Raw genomic sequence first — 17,727 nt, forward strand, 5'->3', positions numbered from 1 at the left:
AAATTGCATTTATTTTTCTTTAAACATTTCAGGTTGTTCATATTTGTTCAGGTTATTGACATTTTATTGTTAAAGGATATCACAATTTAATGTTCTTTGCAATAAATCAAAGAGAAAAAAATGGTGTTGCCAGTATTTGCAGGCATGATTTCATATTATTTTTCTCACATTAAACCAAGAAGAAAATTTGGCGTCACTATTTTTAGGTTATTATGCTGTTATTTTTGAGTTTGATGCCCTTGACTGTTAATATCCTCTGGGTGATTTTTGCATTTTGCACTTTGTAAATTCATCTCGTGGGCCGGATTGAAACCTTTGGCGGGCTGGTTTTGTCCCCCGGGCCGCATGTTTGACTCCTATAGCCTAATCAGTATAGTAGCTTTTTTTTTTTTTTTTTTTTAAACTTTATTTATAGAACTTTTCAACATTTATAAAACTTTTCATTTCACAAGTATGACATTTATAATTTCAAGCAATGTATTTATAATACATAAAGACAGTCAAGACAGTGCATTCTGGTACCATTAAAGGAGGAGAGAAAATAAATAAACAAAACAGGTCAATAATAATATAAACACCTAAAATGTTTTTAAAGTTCCAGGCCAGGCAACAAATTCACGCAGTGTAAAAGAGGCTCCCATATTTTGTAAAATTTATTGATAGAGTTATTTTGCACCTAATTTTTTCTAACTTTATATTAAGCATGACGTCTCTAATCCAGTGATCGTGTGTTGGAGGTGATGAGTCCTTCCATTTGAAGAGAATGGTACGTCTAGCTAGTAAAGATGCAAAGGCCACAACTTTTTGTAGGTTAACTGAAGGAACTGAGTCGTCCGTGCATGAAATGAGACCGAAAATAGCAGTAAGAGGAGATGGCTGAATACGGCACCCATATGCCTTAGAAATAAAATCAAAAAAAGAGTTCCAGAAAGGGGTCAGTTTGGAGCAGGACCATAGCATGTGGTATACTGTTGCTGGGGCTTACTTGCATCTGTCGCAGATAGGGTTAATGTCAGGGAATGTTTTTGCAAGTTTGACTTTAGAGAAGCGCAATCTATGTAAAATCTTGAATTGAATTAATGAATGTCGTGAACAAATGGAGGAGGAATGGACCCTAAGAAGTGCCATGTCCCACTCCTTGTCTGAGAGTGGCATCCCTATGTCACTTTCCCACTGTTCACGGAGGTGAGATACGGACGGACTCAGAGTCTCCAAAATCCGAGCATAAATCACTGACACTCTGCCCTTGTCCATTGTATTGACCTCTAGGACATTATCCAAACTGGAAAGAGGGGGTAGATTTGGAAAATTTCTTTCGTACAAAGTCCCTGATTTGTAAATAGCGATAAAAATGAGAATTACTTAAACAATATTTTTTAGAAAGCTGTTCAAAACTAGCAAATGTATGATCTATGTACAGGTCTTTGATTCTGTGAATGCCCTTATCATGCCAGGTCTGGAAGCCTTTATCCACCCAGGATGGTTGAAAAAGGTGGTTATTCATAATAGGGGAATGAATAGACGCGGTCTGGATACCAAGATCTTTTTTAAATTGTTTTAAAATACGTAGTGACTGGGTTAGTATAGTAGCTTTTAATGCAGTCTTTCTCAAATAGGGGTATGCATTCCCCCAGGGGTACTTGGAAGAAGCCTGGGTGGTACTTGACATTTTTGGGGAAAAATACATTAAACTAGCGCGTTGACCCATGGGGACCCACAGGTTCTAGATGTGGTAGTTTTTATGCTGTTGTGTATTTGTGCATGCTGTACCATATTTATCCAGCAGTCACCGCCAAAGTGTTCTGGTGATTATAAGGCTATTGTATTCCAAAATTACTAATATCTCCCAAAATATTGGTCCTATCAATTTGCCATTTTTGCTAGTGTCTTTCTTAACCAAAAATACATAAGTATGCCAAACTACAGCACTCAGCTCTTTCTGGACTTTGTGTGAATCCCCAGACACACACACACACAAACACAGAGGCCACTTGGCTTTTATAACATGGATAAGTCATCATGTACTGAACACAAAATAAATAATGAGAATTAATGCTGAAATATAAAAGACAATAAATACATTCCTATAATAAAATTGACACTACTGACCTTATTCCATTTCAGCATTTTTACAAACTCTGAGGCCCCCTTACCCCCGAGGTCAGAATAGTTTGACTCAATGTGACTTGTCAAGCGAGTGTCCGGTAAAACTATGGATTTGTTGTTAAAGTGAGGCAGCGATAATGCGAACAACACACATTTTAAGAACATTTCTATTTCATATTATTCAAGATTAGTTTGTCTGAGAAATTCAATAATTATTTTTTGTTGATAAAATGTTCCTTTATTCATTAATGACCAATTTATTTATTTTTCTCATCAGTAAAAGAGGGCACATTCCAGTTTATATTTTGCACACAAAATTTACTAAGAAAGATTTGTTATTTTTAATATATTAAGTTAAATATATGTTGTTTAAAAAGTTTTGAAAATTAAAAACAGACACCTTTGGCACAGGAACAAATTTTGCTTCATTTTTTCAAAAATGCCGAAGCAAGAGTTGGGGGTACTTGGTTAAAAAATATGTATTTCAGGGGGTACTCCACTGTAAAAAGTTTGAGAACCACTGTTTTAATGTCTAGGGCAGGCCTAGAGCTTGGCATTTTGGGTGTTAACATGTTGTTAAATTACAGCTTTCAAAAACCCATTATTTGTTCCTAATCCATATCTACGCACAATTTAGACTTGTCACACTTAACTTTTTGCAGTGTTTTCTGGCCTGAACTCATTGTTTTACTTTAACACATGTAGCCCTTGTTTAGGACAACTCAGCAGCATTTCATCTCTCAGCACTCAAAGTTTTTAAGCTCATAGTTTTCATTATAAACCTATTGTCATTCATTTTCTTTCTTGAATGTCCAGCTGTAACTACACACATGGGAGTATTGATGCTCTGCTGGCTGACGGAGGTGTGTGAAGGGTCAGACAGGTAGCTGAGGAGAGATACACCTCCTCTGTTGGGACGACTCTTAGACACTAGTGATGGGAGGGAGCCCTCTCGATCCTGCAGCTCATGCACCATGGACTGAAAGTAGAGAGGACAATAGATAACATGAAACACAGAGGAAAAAGAAAAGGAGACTATTATTATATACTACATAATCTAGAGCAGGGGTGTCGAACTCATTTTGGTTCAGGGGCCATATTTAGCCCAATTTGATCTCAAGCAGGCCAGACCAGTCAAATAATGACTTAATAACCTATAAATAATGACAAATCCAAGTTGTTTCTTTTTGTTTTAGTGCAAAAAAAACCAAAACAATTAAATTATGAAAATATTTACATTTTACAAAAAAGACGTGAATAACCTGAAAAAACAGAAATTTAATTTGAAAAATTGTGCAATTTTAACAATATTATGCCTTGACTTATTATTTCTACATGTACATTTACACAGAGTGTTACATAAACATTTGGTAAAAGGCAGAATATTGTTAAAATTTTGGAGTTTGGAACTAAAATTTGAACAATTTCTACAATATTACATCTCTTATTATTAACAACTACAGATCACAGTGGATCCATAAATGCACAAAACATTTAGTAACAGGCAGAATATTATTAAAATTGCACATTTTGTGTTGTTCACCTTTGTTTTTATTTATTTGCATTTTATTGTGAAAGAATAGTTTTGTAAATGTAAATATTTTCACAGTGGAATGTTATTTCTTTCACTTAAATTTTTTCCACATAATTTTTCACAAAGAAAATTTGTCGTTGTCATTATTTATGGGTTATTGTGTGGTTATTTTTTACTGTAGATCACATTGGTCTGTATGTGGAACCAGAACCAAAATGATTTGGACAACCTTGACTGTTCAGGTTAATTTTTGCACTTTCATCCCATGGGCCAGAATGGACCCTTTGACGGGTCATTTTTGGCCCCCGGGCCGCATGTTTGACACCTGTGATCTAAAGGTAGGCAGTAAATATAGGTATACAAATAAATGTTCCATAGACTAATAAAAGGGGGTTTAGCAAAATATGACCCCTTTAAATACTGCACATAGTTGCTGTATTTTCTTGTTGTATCTGAAGAAAGACTAATAAATGAATACTATGCTGCTCATTGCAGCCCTGGAAAAACAGCAAAGATAAAGGTGTCCTAAGACTCTTGAACAGTCACTGACAACCATGAAAAATGTACCAGTAAAGCTGAAAAACTATAACTATGTGTGTTTCAAATATTGATATTATGAAGCATCATTTACAAAGATATCGAAACATTGTGATGATTGTGTTTTTTACAGTCAAGGTACACAGAGCTAGTTCATTAAAAAAAAAAAAAAAGTCAAGTCTACTCACTATAAAGTATTTTTCAGTGAAGGAGGGGCTGCTGGTGGCTGTCCAGCTGTAGACTGAACCCTTTCTGCTCGACACCGACTGTTTGCTGACGGACAGGGGCTTCATCTTCTCAGTGCTGTCAAACGGACTACAGGACAAAAATACACATTCACATTAGATACGACTTACATTACATAGAAGTAAACTAGCTGATAAACTCAAACACTAACTCAGGTATGTTAATATATGAAATACTACATCTAACTGACACATTTTAAACCATAAAGACCCATAAAGAATTTTTCTCTATATTTAACCTTTCTTAAGTGATGTATCATCATTGATTGTAATATTATCCTCCTTATTTTGTGTTTTTTTCAGTGTAAATCATGTACTTTCCTATATTTAATTTACTAACCATGTAGGTGATCATAAAAGCTCAGATTAAAGTTGAGGGTTATTATATCAGAAACAGAGAAAACTGAACAAAAAGTAACTTTTTCAACAAAATATAGCATTAATTGAGCATAAACCAAGCTTCTCCATCCACTGTCATTGCTCCAACTCCATGGGTTTTATTGGTGAATCAATAAGATGACTGTGTTTCCATGGTAACTTTGGAGCCTCTGAATGTCCAAATGGGTCAGATCTGATAACCATAGAAAGACAATAAACTGTATTTTACACCAGTTATTTAGATGGATTGATAGGATTAGCGGATCAACAGGTATTAAACAGTTTAGATCAGTCGATGCTTTTAGTCTCCAGTGGCTGTTTGGGTCTTTATGGGTTAAACCATGAAAATTATGATGAACCAGGTCAAAATATTTATGAAGGGAACTGGGTAAAACATTTTTCTCCTAAATAATTTGCCTCATTAAGGTCTAGTATTGAAATGTTGCAATAATATATCATTGCAAGTAAGTTCGACAGTTCAGGGGAGTCTTTCTGGTTAATGACTGAAAGAAATGATCCGTGATTCCATTGAATCAAATGTATTTTATTGCTTTTTAACGTGCATCCGTGCTGGGGTTACAGTACTGTTATTCCCATTTTCTACCTTCAGAGTGAGCTTCCAGCCAACACACATCAGATTGTAGGTATACCTGAAGTTCAAATGAGGCAGCACAGCAGTGGCACGTGTTTCCACTGTTCCACATGTGACTCACTGCCTGTCAGTGTGGGATTCTCAGGGAGAACAGTTTTTTGTTGTGTGCTTTTCATCTCTCCAGAGAACATCCATGAAATGTCCTCCACCTGGCTTGTCTAAACTCTGAAATGGGATCTGTCATGGTGTAAGGGCACAGCAGAGAGTGTGTGTTTGTGTTTGAGTTCAGTCAGCTGCTTCACAACAGCTGGTTAGGATGGAAATACAGCAGGGCCAACACAGAGGAGGCAGGATGTGTGAACAGTAGAGGTTTTACAAGAAAAGTAAGTTAAAGAGTAACTTGGAAAGATAAAATATCTCATAGAACTTTGTTAAAGGAATTTTTCAACTTTTACATTAATGTGGTGTCCACTTATGATGTGGATGAAACCTATGAAATTGTTGATATTGTTTTTGTTGGTTACTCACAGGTGGGGTCATATCTTCATTCTACCTTCTCTTGAAATGATGGCAGTATTTTAGAACCACTGCAGTGGGTTAATGGAGCAGCTGCACATGTCATTCATGTGAAACATCACATTCTAGTGTTTCCACAGGCAGGTGGAGGGGCTACATGTCATCAGGGCCTCTGCTTTTCAACACCTAATGTCACGTGGAAGTACTCATATTTCACAATAAAGTACATTCATTCATCCTTTTCATTCCCATGCCATGGAAATGAAATGACATGAAATTTAATTAAGTTATCCACACCTGTTCTCTCATTAGATCTTTGTTTCTTTCTTTTAAAGAAATATTACTATTTTCTATCCTGTCATGAACAAAATGTGAATTATTTTAAAACCCTTTCATGCATGAATTATGAAAACAAGCATTTAAATTTCATTGAGATTGATTTTATTACTCAAAATTAGGCTAAAGTTGAATTGCATTTTGATTTTTTTTTTTTAAAGTATGGTTTTATTAAGAAGATATTTAAGTGTCCACATATGTGGACACCATGCAACAAAGGGGTAAAAACGTTAAAAATCAATAAATAGCCTTGGACAAAAAAAAATGCAACATTACGAGATTTTAATGTTTTTATGGGATGTACAAACACATAAAGGAGATAAAAAACTGATTTGACATGTTTAGAGGGAGAATCCTCCTGGTGGTCTGAATACTTGATGCATCAGAGGAGTCCAACAGCATAAAGCTGTGCTGATATGACACCTGCTAGTTTGAGTTGAGCTGTTGAAGGATTATTGCTTTATACCCAAAGATATTAACAGTTATGTGACATATAAAGATGCCTGAAACTTATCAATGAGTCATTTAGTATATCATTCCATTTAATTGTTGGGTTAAGGTTAATTGTTGGGTTATTTGTTATATATTTATAGTAGTCCTTTGATGCATGGCATACACGTGTGGACAGTTGGTTTCAGGGTGTACAAGCTATATTTTACATCATATTGCATTTTTTAAAGCAGATATTTGTTCAACACACTTTCCTCTACACACTAATATTTTTTTCACCTGGCTCAGCCTTCTTGAGTAGAAGTTTTTTACAGATATTCCTGAAGCATTTAGGACATGACCATCACCGGCAACCATATTGACTTTATGAGATCCCAGACCAGTCCAGATTCTAAAACTAAGATGATACTGTCTTCACTGTTTTGCTTAGGGTTTAATGAGACTGCCCCCATGTGGTTTGGAGAATATTGCCTTTATAATCCTTTGGAGAGTGAGTTTAAACTGTGTCACAAATGTGGACGTCATGCATGAACTCATGACTTCTGTGTAAGGAGTCATTCAGTGGGTGTTTCAGCTGTGTTGTACACTATATATGTTTATTAGTGTTGTGTTGCTCTTACTTCCAGGTGACTTCGAGTTGCAGTTTGATGGTTCCCAGTTCAGTGATGTCCACCAACATCAGCTGAGGCCTTGCTACAAAGAAGTCTGCACTTGCACATGTTACCATACCAACCAGCAGCCAGCCCAAGCCCTTTGCCTCCGTTACCTGAGAGAAGGTAGTCAGTGTTGAAATGTGTGTGTTTTGGTGTAATGGGGTAATCTCAGGTGGTCCATCTGCTTCTTGGTGTGTGTGTGTGTGTGTGTGTGTGCGCGTGTGTGTGTATCACTATGGTTAACATTACAAGAGAACATCTGTTGGTGTTAAAGGGTAACTTTATACCTCAGTGTGTAACGACTCACTGACTACACTGTCAATTTACATTTTTGCCTGCAAAATATGAGCTGTTTTTTTTTTTCAAAGTTTTACAAAGCTGAACTTCTCCAGATGTCTCTCAAGGGCCAATTTCCTAATCTCCCACTCATTTGTAGTTTGTACAGATATGCTTTCAGAGTTTCCCTTACACTGCTTAACACTAATAAAGACCCACCTGCCTGTTGTTACTCATAGTTTTGTTTATTTTAACAATAATATAAAACATAAATAGACATGTAGACATGTAAAAAAAAGGTACCTGTCAGCATTTTATTATGATGTTTTTGGATATTTAGTGCAGCATTAATGAGTATGATGCATTTTACTGATTTACATGTTAAAGATCATTCGTCCAGAAATATAAATGAAAGATCATTGGTATGATGGTACATTTCCACATCTGTAATAAGATTCACACATAACACACACATTCTGTTGGTATTTAAATGTTTTTTCTAACCTTGATCTCAAAGTTGTGGTGTATATGGGGGAGGAAGACCATGTCCTCTACATCCCAGGACTGTGTGTCATCTGATTCAATCTTCCCTCTGATCCTCCAACGCTGGCGGCCCAAACGCACCACCACCTGGCCGCATCATAATCCAGACATCACCAACAACACAGTCAATAATTACCCCAGAAGTTTGAAAACATTGTGGTACAAAGTCTAATAAAAGATTTATAAAAACATGTTCACACTGTATGTAACTAAAATTCATATATGATTCTGAAAATGCAGAATTTAAAAAATACAGCTTTGGAAATAATAATATATAATAATAATAGACTGGAATCCTTTCCAATCTATTCTATCTCTGACCACTACCAAACATTCACACACATTCATACACCAGTGTGAGTGACACTGGTGAAATGTCTTGCCCAAGGACACAACAGCACATGACTTAGACTACATTCAGACAGCAGGTCTCAATGCACAGTTCAGATTTTTTGGTGAAATCCCATTTTTTTGTGTGCTCGTTCATATTACACATCAAATGCGACTTCTATCAGTTTTGAGAATGAAATGAATGCAACCCTAAAGTGACCCGCATGCACAAAAGAAGTCCTGATGGAATACATGAACATGCAGGCATGCACTGTTTTTTTTTTTTTTTGTTTTTTTTTAGATTTTTATTTAGAAATATTGAGAGGATTTCAGCATACATTGAAATTAAATTGTGGTCACGCAACAAGTATGTGAGCAATGACCAAGCTTTCCATTCTCAACATTTCAGTTTTTCTTTTTTTTTGTTAATAATAAACAAAACAATTGAACAGTGAACAATGGATGCATTGTTACATAAAGAAAACACACACGAAAGACCAAGAGACTTTGACCTCCTCTCTCAAAAGAAAAACAAAAAACAAGACGATTCCAGATACATTGTCATTATTTTGTCATTTCTTGTACATTTAGGGTTCCAACAGATTGTGTTTGGTAAGTGTAAACAAAAAATATCCACTTTGACCATAGATTTGAAAATTTGTTCATTTGTAACCGAAGGGAGAAGGTTAGTCTTTCCATCTGGTAAATTTCATTCACAATATCTACCCGTTTTTCCAGATTAGGCGGTTCAGGTTGGAGCCAGTGCCTGGTCACAGCCTTTTTGCTTGCAGTTATTAAAATTTTACATAAGTAGGCATTGTTCACTAAAATTTCAGTTTTTCCCATAATAAAGGTGGCAAATTCAAAAGGTAAAGTGACATTAAGTATATATTCTATATTTTGGTGTATATCCTTCCAAAATTGTTTTATTAGGCATGCACTGTTTTTATGGAGGGAAATACAGTGGAACACAGAATTGTGACATTTGTCACATTTCAATGATGTAAAGGTCAGATAAATGCGACCTGGCCGTTCAGACTGAAGTCGCATTACAAAATATTAGATATGTAGCAGATTTAGGACCACATATGAAAGTGGCCTGGTCGGATTTGTACTGTTCAAACTGTCTTTAACGGATTGGATACAGGTCACATATGGGCAGAAAAATTGGATTTGGGCCACATCTGCACGAAGCCTTTGATGGAGCAACATTCGAACCACTAACCCTCTGGTTACTGGACGACCCAAACACACAGCTGCCCTGTGATGTACGTTAATAAGTGTTTTCTGGGTTTTGGTGAAGCTAGTCTGTGTTTTCTCCTGGTAGACTGGCTGATTCCAAGTGTCTTTGACTCTTCATCACCAAAATGTCCATAAGTCTTTTCTCTTGCTTGAATTATAAATGACTCTGCATTTTTAAAATCTTATATATATATATATCATGTAGCTGATGTGCACTATAAAAGAGCTTGAAAAAATGTTGATGATGATTTGTAAAATTAGCAAAAAGTTTCCCTTCATCATTTCCATTCGTACCCCTTGGCCAACTTCTGGCCGAAGGGGTATTGTAATCGCTTTGTCGTCTGTCTGTCTGTCCATCTGTCTGTCCATTCAACAACATAATCACATTATCTGAAGAACACATTGAGATATCTGCACCAAATTTATACTGAGGATGCATCTTGGCATTAAGCAGAAGCCTACTGAAAATAGGTGACCTTGACCTACTTTTTCAAAGTCAAATGACCTTGTGCAGTTATAATATCGGAGTACTTTCAAACATAAACATGTATGTAATACATTTTACACAAAGACAATCTAATCTAAATTATAGGGCAGTAACTCTCAACAGAATTTTACACTATATTTAACATTTACATTATGTTTATATGTACAGTTGAGTCCATGTCTTCTGCTGTTACCAGACAGATCATACCTGTTCTAAATTGCTGTAACCATTAAACCACAAATTCCAATGAAAATGATTAATGCTAGATCAGGAGTGTCAAACTCATTTTAGTTCAGGGGCCACATTAAGCCAAATTTGATGTGAAGTGGGCCGTACTAGCCTCTGGCTTCAGCTTCTTCCTTTTCCAGTTACAAATTGTGTTAATTTTATGTTTGTTTGTTTTTTTTAAATATGTATGTGTTTTGTATTTAACTGAAATAAACATTCATTCATTCATTAACTGAAATAAACTAGTGAAATAATAGCATAATAATATATAAAAAATGCCAACTCCAAACTTTCCTCTATGTTTTAGAGCAAAAAAAGTAAAATTATGCGATGAAAAGGTTTACATTTACCAACTATCCTTTAAAACAATGTGAATTACATGAAAAAACTGAAATTTCTTAAGAAAACTAAGTGCAATTTTAACAATATTCTGTCTCAGTTTATCATTTACACATGTACATTAGAACATACAGATCACAGTGGATTTACAAATACACTAAACATTTAATAACAGGCACAATATTGTTAAAATTACACTTTAGACATTTCAAAATGTTCATATTTGTTGAGGTTATTCATGTTTTTGTGAAATGTTAGTTTGTTTTAGTGTAAATACAGTAAAATGGCATGAAAATGTTTACATTTACAAAGGGGAAAAATTTGGAGTTATGAGTATTTATATGTTGTTATGATCGTATTTGACTGATCCGACCCATTGGAGATTAAATTGGTCTGAATGTGGAACCTGAACTAAAATAATTAATATCTTCAGTGTAATTTTTGCATTTCACAAATTCATCCCAGGGGCCAGACTGGACCCTTTGGCGGGCTGGATTTGGCCCCTGGGCCGCATGTTTGACACCTGTGCGCTAGATAAGTACTGGAGTAATAAGTCTCAGAGGACCGGCAAAAAGTCTCTGAAGACATGGTTCACTGGGTGGAAGTTAAAGAACTGGTAACGGCACATGGACCAAAACAGCCTGGCAACAGACTCATTCATGTACAAATGAAGTGGAAGTGCATTTATAATGATCAATCCACGTAAAGTCTTCATTTGAGGAGTGTCCCATGGTCTGCCCCCTATGGAAGGATGTCCTCAAGTGTATGAGTAGATGGTTGAAATGTGAACTACCCAGGTCTCCAAGATTATGTCTACTGGGGGACAGAAGTGCCACATGTAGATACATTTTTATTTAGAATTATTCAAACCGGCATGATGACCTGTGCCAGAAGGATTTTGAGGTGATGGAAGGAATGTGACACTCCCACACTGAATATGTGAAAGATTCAAATGACAGAAACAGCTGCATACGAGAAGATCCTGGGGAAACTGAGCGGACAAGTGACACAGTTAACAAACACTGGGATGGTTTCAGGACATGTATATCTGGGGAATTTGACCCAACCCTGTCAAGATTAAGGATGGTACTGCAATATACATAGATGCCTGCTTTTCTCATGTAAAGGTCTATTAATATCTGCCAAATAGCCTGTCCCTATATTTGGGTTTGTTTTGTCTTGTTCTGTTTTGTCTATCAGTTGGATGAGCATTGCTGTAGTAATGTTAAAAATGTAAAGAAAAATGCAATAAAAATTTTGAATTATAAAAAAAAGTGTTCATTTTAAAACTTTACATATCCAAGCCTGATGCTGCTATGAAACAATGTTCTTCAAATGAAAAATTGCAGAAATATAATTGCACCAACAAAACTGCTCTCATGAAGTAGGGGATGCTCTGTAATGATGGGATGGAAATAAATAAATAATGGGATGGAAAGAAAGTCAGATCAGAGAGGACAGTTTGACACTTTCCACAGGATTCCTTTTCAAAGATTAAAAAAAAAAAAAAAAAAACACTGTGTCTGTGAGTTACGTAGGTCTAAATACAAAGACTGTCCCACTTTTAATATCAAACTGGAGATACTGTGAATTTCCTCATACAACATGTATGTAGCAACATAACAATGTACTAAAATATCTCTAACAACCTCCACTAGAGCCTCCTTGTAAACATGTGAGTTGTCTGTGCCCACACATTCTGTAGTTTTTCTGGAAGAGGGAAACATCTAAACATGTAGGATAGTGGCTCTCCAGGACCAGGGCTGGCCACCCCTGTTGTCGACAAAAACCTCAGACTGACGGACAACATTCCTGGTATACACTTATAGCCCCCCCCCCCATAGGGTTTATAAAGGATGACATCACACAGAAGCAATGGCATAATAAAAGAGGTTTTCATAAGTGATTTAAAGAAGACTCACCTCATACTGGTCTCCTGGGCAGAGACGAGCGAAGCCGATCAGTCCTGCAAGGGAAAACACATGTTAAACATGAGGGGAGAGTTGTGGGCTGAGAAGCACTGTGGGACAGTTTTATATGTGTGAACCTTTCATTTTGATGTGTAGCTCTCCAAGGAGGATTTCCAGCTCTCCTTCCATAACGGCCATGTCCTGCAGAGAGTAGAAGTTTGGTTTGAGTGAAAGTTCAGACAGATTACACAAATCTGTTGTGAGTGCTCCGCTGGTTCTAATTTTCCTTAACCAGTTGTGATACTGACTGATAGAAGCCTATTTTCTGGCCAGAGAAAGGTTCATTATCACATTGGTATTAAAGCTGTTGGGCATTTAATGTAAGAAAAGCAAATACTGTACACTTGTCACAAAATAAACTTGTGATGTATTCAACAGAATGAAACAGGTGGCCTTAATTATTGGCATTTCTCATTCAAAGCAGCTCTCACAATGAGCCACACATCATGAAGGAGTGCCAGCAGTATTTTCCCTGCAGTGATTTGGGCTTCAGTCTCTGGCAGCTCAGGTGGCACCAGGAGAGAAGACTTGGAATTTCTGAAAGTTTGTGGCCCATCATTTGAGCCATTTATTAAATATGAATTCTCTGAGTCACTCGCTGTACATATTTCCAATATCCTATAGGTTTAAAGGTGAAAGATTGGGAAAGACAGTTTAACCCTTTATTTGGGCAAGTGACCATTTTTGGTAATTTCCACAAACATTAAATATGAGTCCAATCCCATGCCTCAGTGAGGTCCAGAGGCATGTTGGTTTTTATAACATTATACAGTGATTCAGACAGATTTTATAGACATTTGAAACTGTAAATAGTGAATATGAGTCCTTTTTGTCAGTTTATGACCTTATAACAGGTGTTTTATTGCATGTTTACTTTTTGGGAAGTGCTGCTGGGATGTTTTGTGGCAAGAGGAGGGAGACTGTTGTCACAGCAACCAACGAAGAGGTAGATGATGATGTCCAATAACACATGAAGGTTAAAATATTTAATTTTGGAGTATTTCAGTGAGTGTCCTACAAAGGGTTAAAGCTGAATTCTGACATTATGATACTGACCAGTCCTCCAACCGAAAACCACATTTCCACCCAAAGTACCTGGAATGTTTAGTCTCAGAACTCTAGTACCAGCTTCCTTTAGATAGTTGCATGTCTGCTTTTCCTACAGTCCATCTACAGTTCTTGCCCCGCATGTGCATCCTATCACTAAGCTCCTTAGTGCAGTGAGTGTGTGTTGGAGGAAGTGAGTGTCAGTGTTGACATCAGTGGTTCCCAACCTTTTTTGGCTCGTGACCCCATTTTAACATCACAAATTTCTGGCAACCCCAGACATTCAAAACGAAGATTTTTTTTGCTAAAAGTAATTTGTTTTTGATCATGTAATAGTTTGCTGTACTATGTTGCAAATAAACATTAATTTTAGACGACATTTAGTCTATGTAATGTATATTATTATGGACGGAGGCAGAAAAGCCAGGTGTAGATTACTGCACAAAGTGAGAATTTGATTTTCCTTGGTCAGGATATGTACAGTCAGTCCAGCTTGGATTTACAAGGCTGACAATGAATACTGAACCAACAATAACTCAAACTATGAATTATGAAAGAGCTGCAGCATCTGAAACCGACCAGAATGAACATTTGACAGAAACAGTACCACAGTGCTGCAGTTTCAGCTTCAGAGATTGTCATGTCTTTTATGGATGGGGATTGTCTCTCTCAACTCATCATATATTTTTTATTAGTAAGTTGTTTGGTTTTTTTTATCGATTACTCGAAATTTCAGGCGACCCCATTTGAATTCCAGGCGACCCCACATGAGGTCCCGACCCCAAGGTTGAAAAACACAGGTTTACATAGTTCCCAAGTGCTCATTTTTATTGACCGGATTATCCCTATTGAAAGGTTTCTCAACCTGATCAATCAGTTAATTGAAGTGGTATTTTTTTCTGTGACTGGACAACTATTTGCATTATTAATGAATAATAAGGTCCATGGGAACACACGTAATGTTGAGGCCAGATGTGCTGACTCTTGTGTGAGCATGTGTTGGAACACAATCTGCTGGGTTTGAGAAGACGAGTGTAAATGTTGTAGTTCAGCAGACAGACAGGAGACAGAAGGAAAGACAGTATGAAAGAGTCCTCTGTTGGCCTTTAATGACCCTTATCCAGTGGCTACAGACACTAAAACTCCTCAGAAAACATCACTCACTGCAGATTCCAGCCCTCCTACTGATTTACATTCTGATAATTTACAACCAAAAGTCTAGTTTTAATATGTTGATAACAGCCAGGCATTTGAGAACATTTGACATTCTCTGTAATACCATCAACTGGGTTTTCTGTGACCACAGACACTTTCAATCCAGAGTCTGAGTTAAGTGTTTTGTTGGATTTTCTTCTGCCAAAACTGTATCTGCTAATGATACATGTATCTTTTTGTGACTAGTTTTGAACACATCGGGAATTTTAATGCTGCTGTAACAGTTTGACTGGCCAGGGATAACATGCACACTGTGAACTGCAGCCAAATCCCAATTACACACAATTACAATTTAACTTACCCAAAACACCAAAAATTCTAGAAACATTATCACCATGAAGTTTAATTAACCCATAAAAACCCAGTACTATTTTTGCGGCAGTTCCCAAATGAATTTTTCTCTAGGTTGAACCATTCTTAAGGGATTTATCACCATTTATCACAATATTATCCTCTCTATTTTGCATTTTTTCCAGTGGAAATCAGGTATTTTCTGACATTTCATTCATTGATCATGTACTTTAATCATCATGCTGAGATTACATTTGAGGGCTATTAAATTAAAAACAGAGACAACTTAAAGTGGCGTTTTCAGTAAAATATATCATTAACTGAAACATAAACAAAATGTCTCCATCTACTGCCATTGATCCAACTCCATAGGTTTTACTGGTGAATCAATGTTGTAGAAGATGACGGTGTTTCCAAGTTTACTACGGAGCCTCTGAACATCCAAATGGATCATATCTGATGACCATGACAAGATGAAAAACTGTTTTTTACATTGATTATTTACATGTATTGATAGGATTAATGGATCAACAGGTATTAAACAGTTTAGATAGGTAGATGCTTTTGGATGCTGGTGGATATTTGGGTCCTTATGGGTTAAACATACTATGTATTCTAACCTCAAAACTAAATGTTACTTCATCAGAGGCAGTAAAAGTCCTCACATTATTGGTTTCGGTAGAGGTACACATACTTGTGTAATAACAGTTGCAGTAGTGATTCAGCTTCTTTACTGCAGTAAGTGCAGGCTCTGAAATATCCTCCAGGTCTGCCTTTGAAGGACAGTCTAGTGAGTGTTTGTGTTCAAAGGGAACTGAGGTGAGAGAGAGACAGACAGACAGACAGACAGACAGATAGACAGATAGACAGACAGACAGACAGACAGACAGACAGACAGACAGATAGATAGATAGATAGATAGATAGATAGATAGATAGATAGATAGATAGATAGATAGATAGATAGATAGATAGATAGATAGATAGACAGACAGACAGACAGACAGACAGACAGACAGACAGACAGATAGATAGATAGATAGATAGATAGATAGATAGATAGATATCAATTCCGCCCCCCCCCCCCCCCCCCCGATCACCACCAAAATTTAATCATTTGTTCCTTGTGCCAGTATCAACTTTTTCTTAAAATTTCATCAAAATCCTTCCATAACATTTTGAGTTATCTTGCTAACAGACAAACAAACAAACAAACAAACAAACAGACAAACCCTGATGAAAACATAACCTCTGCTGTTCCTTGGTGGAGGTAAAAATATGAATTTAAAAGTTGATGTGTGAAACAAAACAGCCTATGTATGAGAGCACTGGAGTTGTTTTTAGCAGAAAAGGATGTACACTGACTCATCCATCACACGTGACATGATGTCATGTGTGACGGTGTTTAGTTGTGTTTCAGCCTTGTGTGACCTCTGTCTGCTGTGCACATGCTCACCTCTGAACACTGGCAGTTGGTGAAACATGACGCTGTTTCACAACATTTATATAACCTCACCAGGAAGTGATGTGAATTAAAACATAAGAGCATTCAACAAAAATAACAGAGAAAATACTCCAATTCAAATAAATGTTCTTTATTCAAACCCCTACAGACTGTACCACTTGAGAAGCATTATTAGCAAATTGTAGATATGAAAACTAAAACTAGTCATTGTACATTGCTGGTTTGAACCCTTAAATGTTACAGTCGTCATATCTTTGTTCTTTATTAAAAATAATCAAAATCAGTCTGTATTTTTCTAGGTTTTATATTGGTATGCTGTGCTGAATTGCCTGTGCCCTGTTGTACAATGGATCAGGGAAATTAAAGAAAAACAAATCACTGATGAAACTAAACATATTTTTTCCGCAAAACTAAAATTGACTGCAGATAAATTCATATGTAATCCTAAAATCACAGTTTTTTTCTGCATCATGCTTAGGTTTTTTGTATCTATTTAAATACTGAATTAGACACCAGCACCAACGGTTGCATGTGTACACTGCATCAAGTACAATTCAGGATCAGTTTGAGTAAGAAACTCATGCATTTGAGGTTAATAATACTGATATATGACATTTTGAAATGAGAACCAATAACAGCCACACCTGCTGCTACTTTCTGAATGGGAAGGGAGAAACTGACAGTGGAATGTCACCTGCTGAAAGGTGTGATGCACAGTAGAAGTACAGTAGAGGACTGTAAGGAAAACACAAACATACTCATATAAAAAAGGTCAACAGACATGCACTGACTCATCTTTATAGAACAAAAGTAGGGCCAAGGGTCCTGTAGTCCAACAGCATATATAAAGACATTAATTGACATTTGTTTGACCTTTCAAGGTCACTGAAGGTCAAAGGTCATGGCACCAAATGAAAGCCCATATGTGAATTCTATATATCTATTGGC

The 17,727-nt window shown here is 36.5% G+C and overlaps 1 protein-coding gene across 2 annotated transcripts in view; it reads right to left on the reverse strand.

Moving 5' to 3' along the window:
* Positions 1-17,727, reverse strand: part of ripor3 (RIPOR family member 3) — an 88,387-nt gene that overhangs the window by 21,629 nt on the left and 49,031 nt on the right. For both annotated transcript variants that reach the window (XR_003935498.1, XM_030135314.1), the window contains exons 8-13: positions 12,840-12,903; positions 12,715-12,758; positions 8,128-8,253; positions 7,315-7,460; positions 4,366-4,492; positions 2,937-3,085 (exon numbers count right to left, since the gene is read on the reverse strand). Coding sequence is in view for 1 of the 2 variants with exons in the window: in XM_030135314.1 (XP_029991174.1) it covers positions 2,937-3,085; positions 4,366-4,492; positions 7,315-7,460; positions 8,128-8,253; positions 12,715-12,758; positions 12,840-12,903 (656 nt within the window). In the remaining variant the exon portion in view is untranslated. The remainder of the gene's footprint in view (positions 1-2,936; positions 3,086-4,365; positions 4,493-7,314; positions 7,461-8,127; positions 8,254-12,714; positions 12,759-12,839; positions 12,904-17,727) is intronic.

Source organism: Sphaeramia orbicularis, chromosome 5, assembly GCF_902148855.1.
Source record: "Sphaeramia orbicularis chromosome 5, fSphaOr1.1, whole genome shotgun sequence".
NCBI lineage: Eukaryota > Metazoa > Chordata > Actinopteri > Kurtiformes > Apogonidae > Sphaeramia > Sphaeramia orbicularis.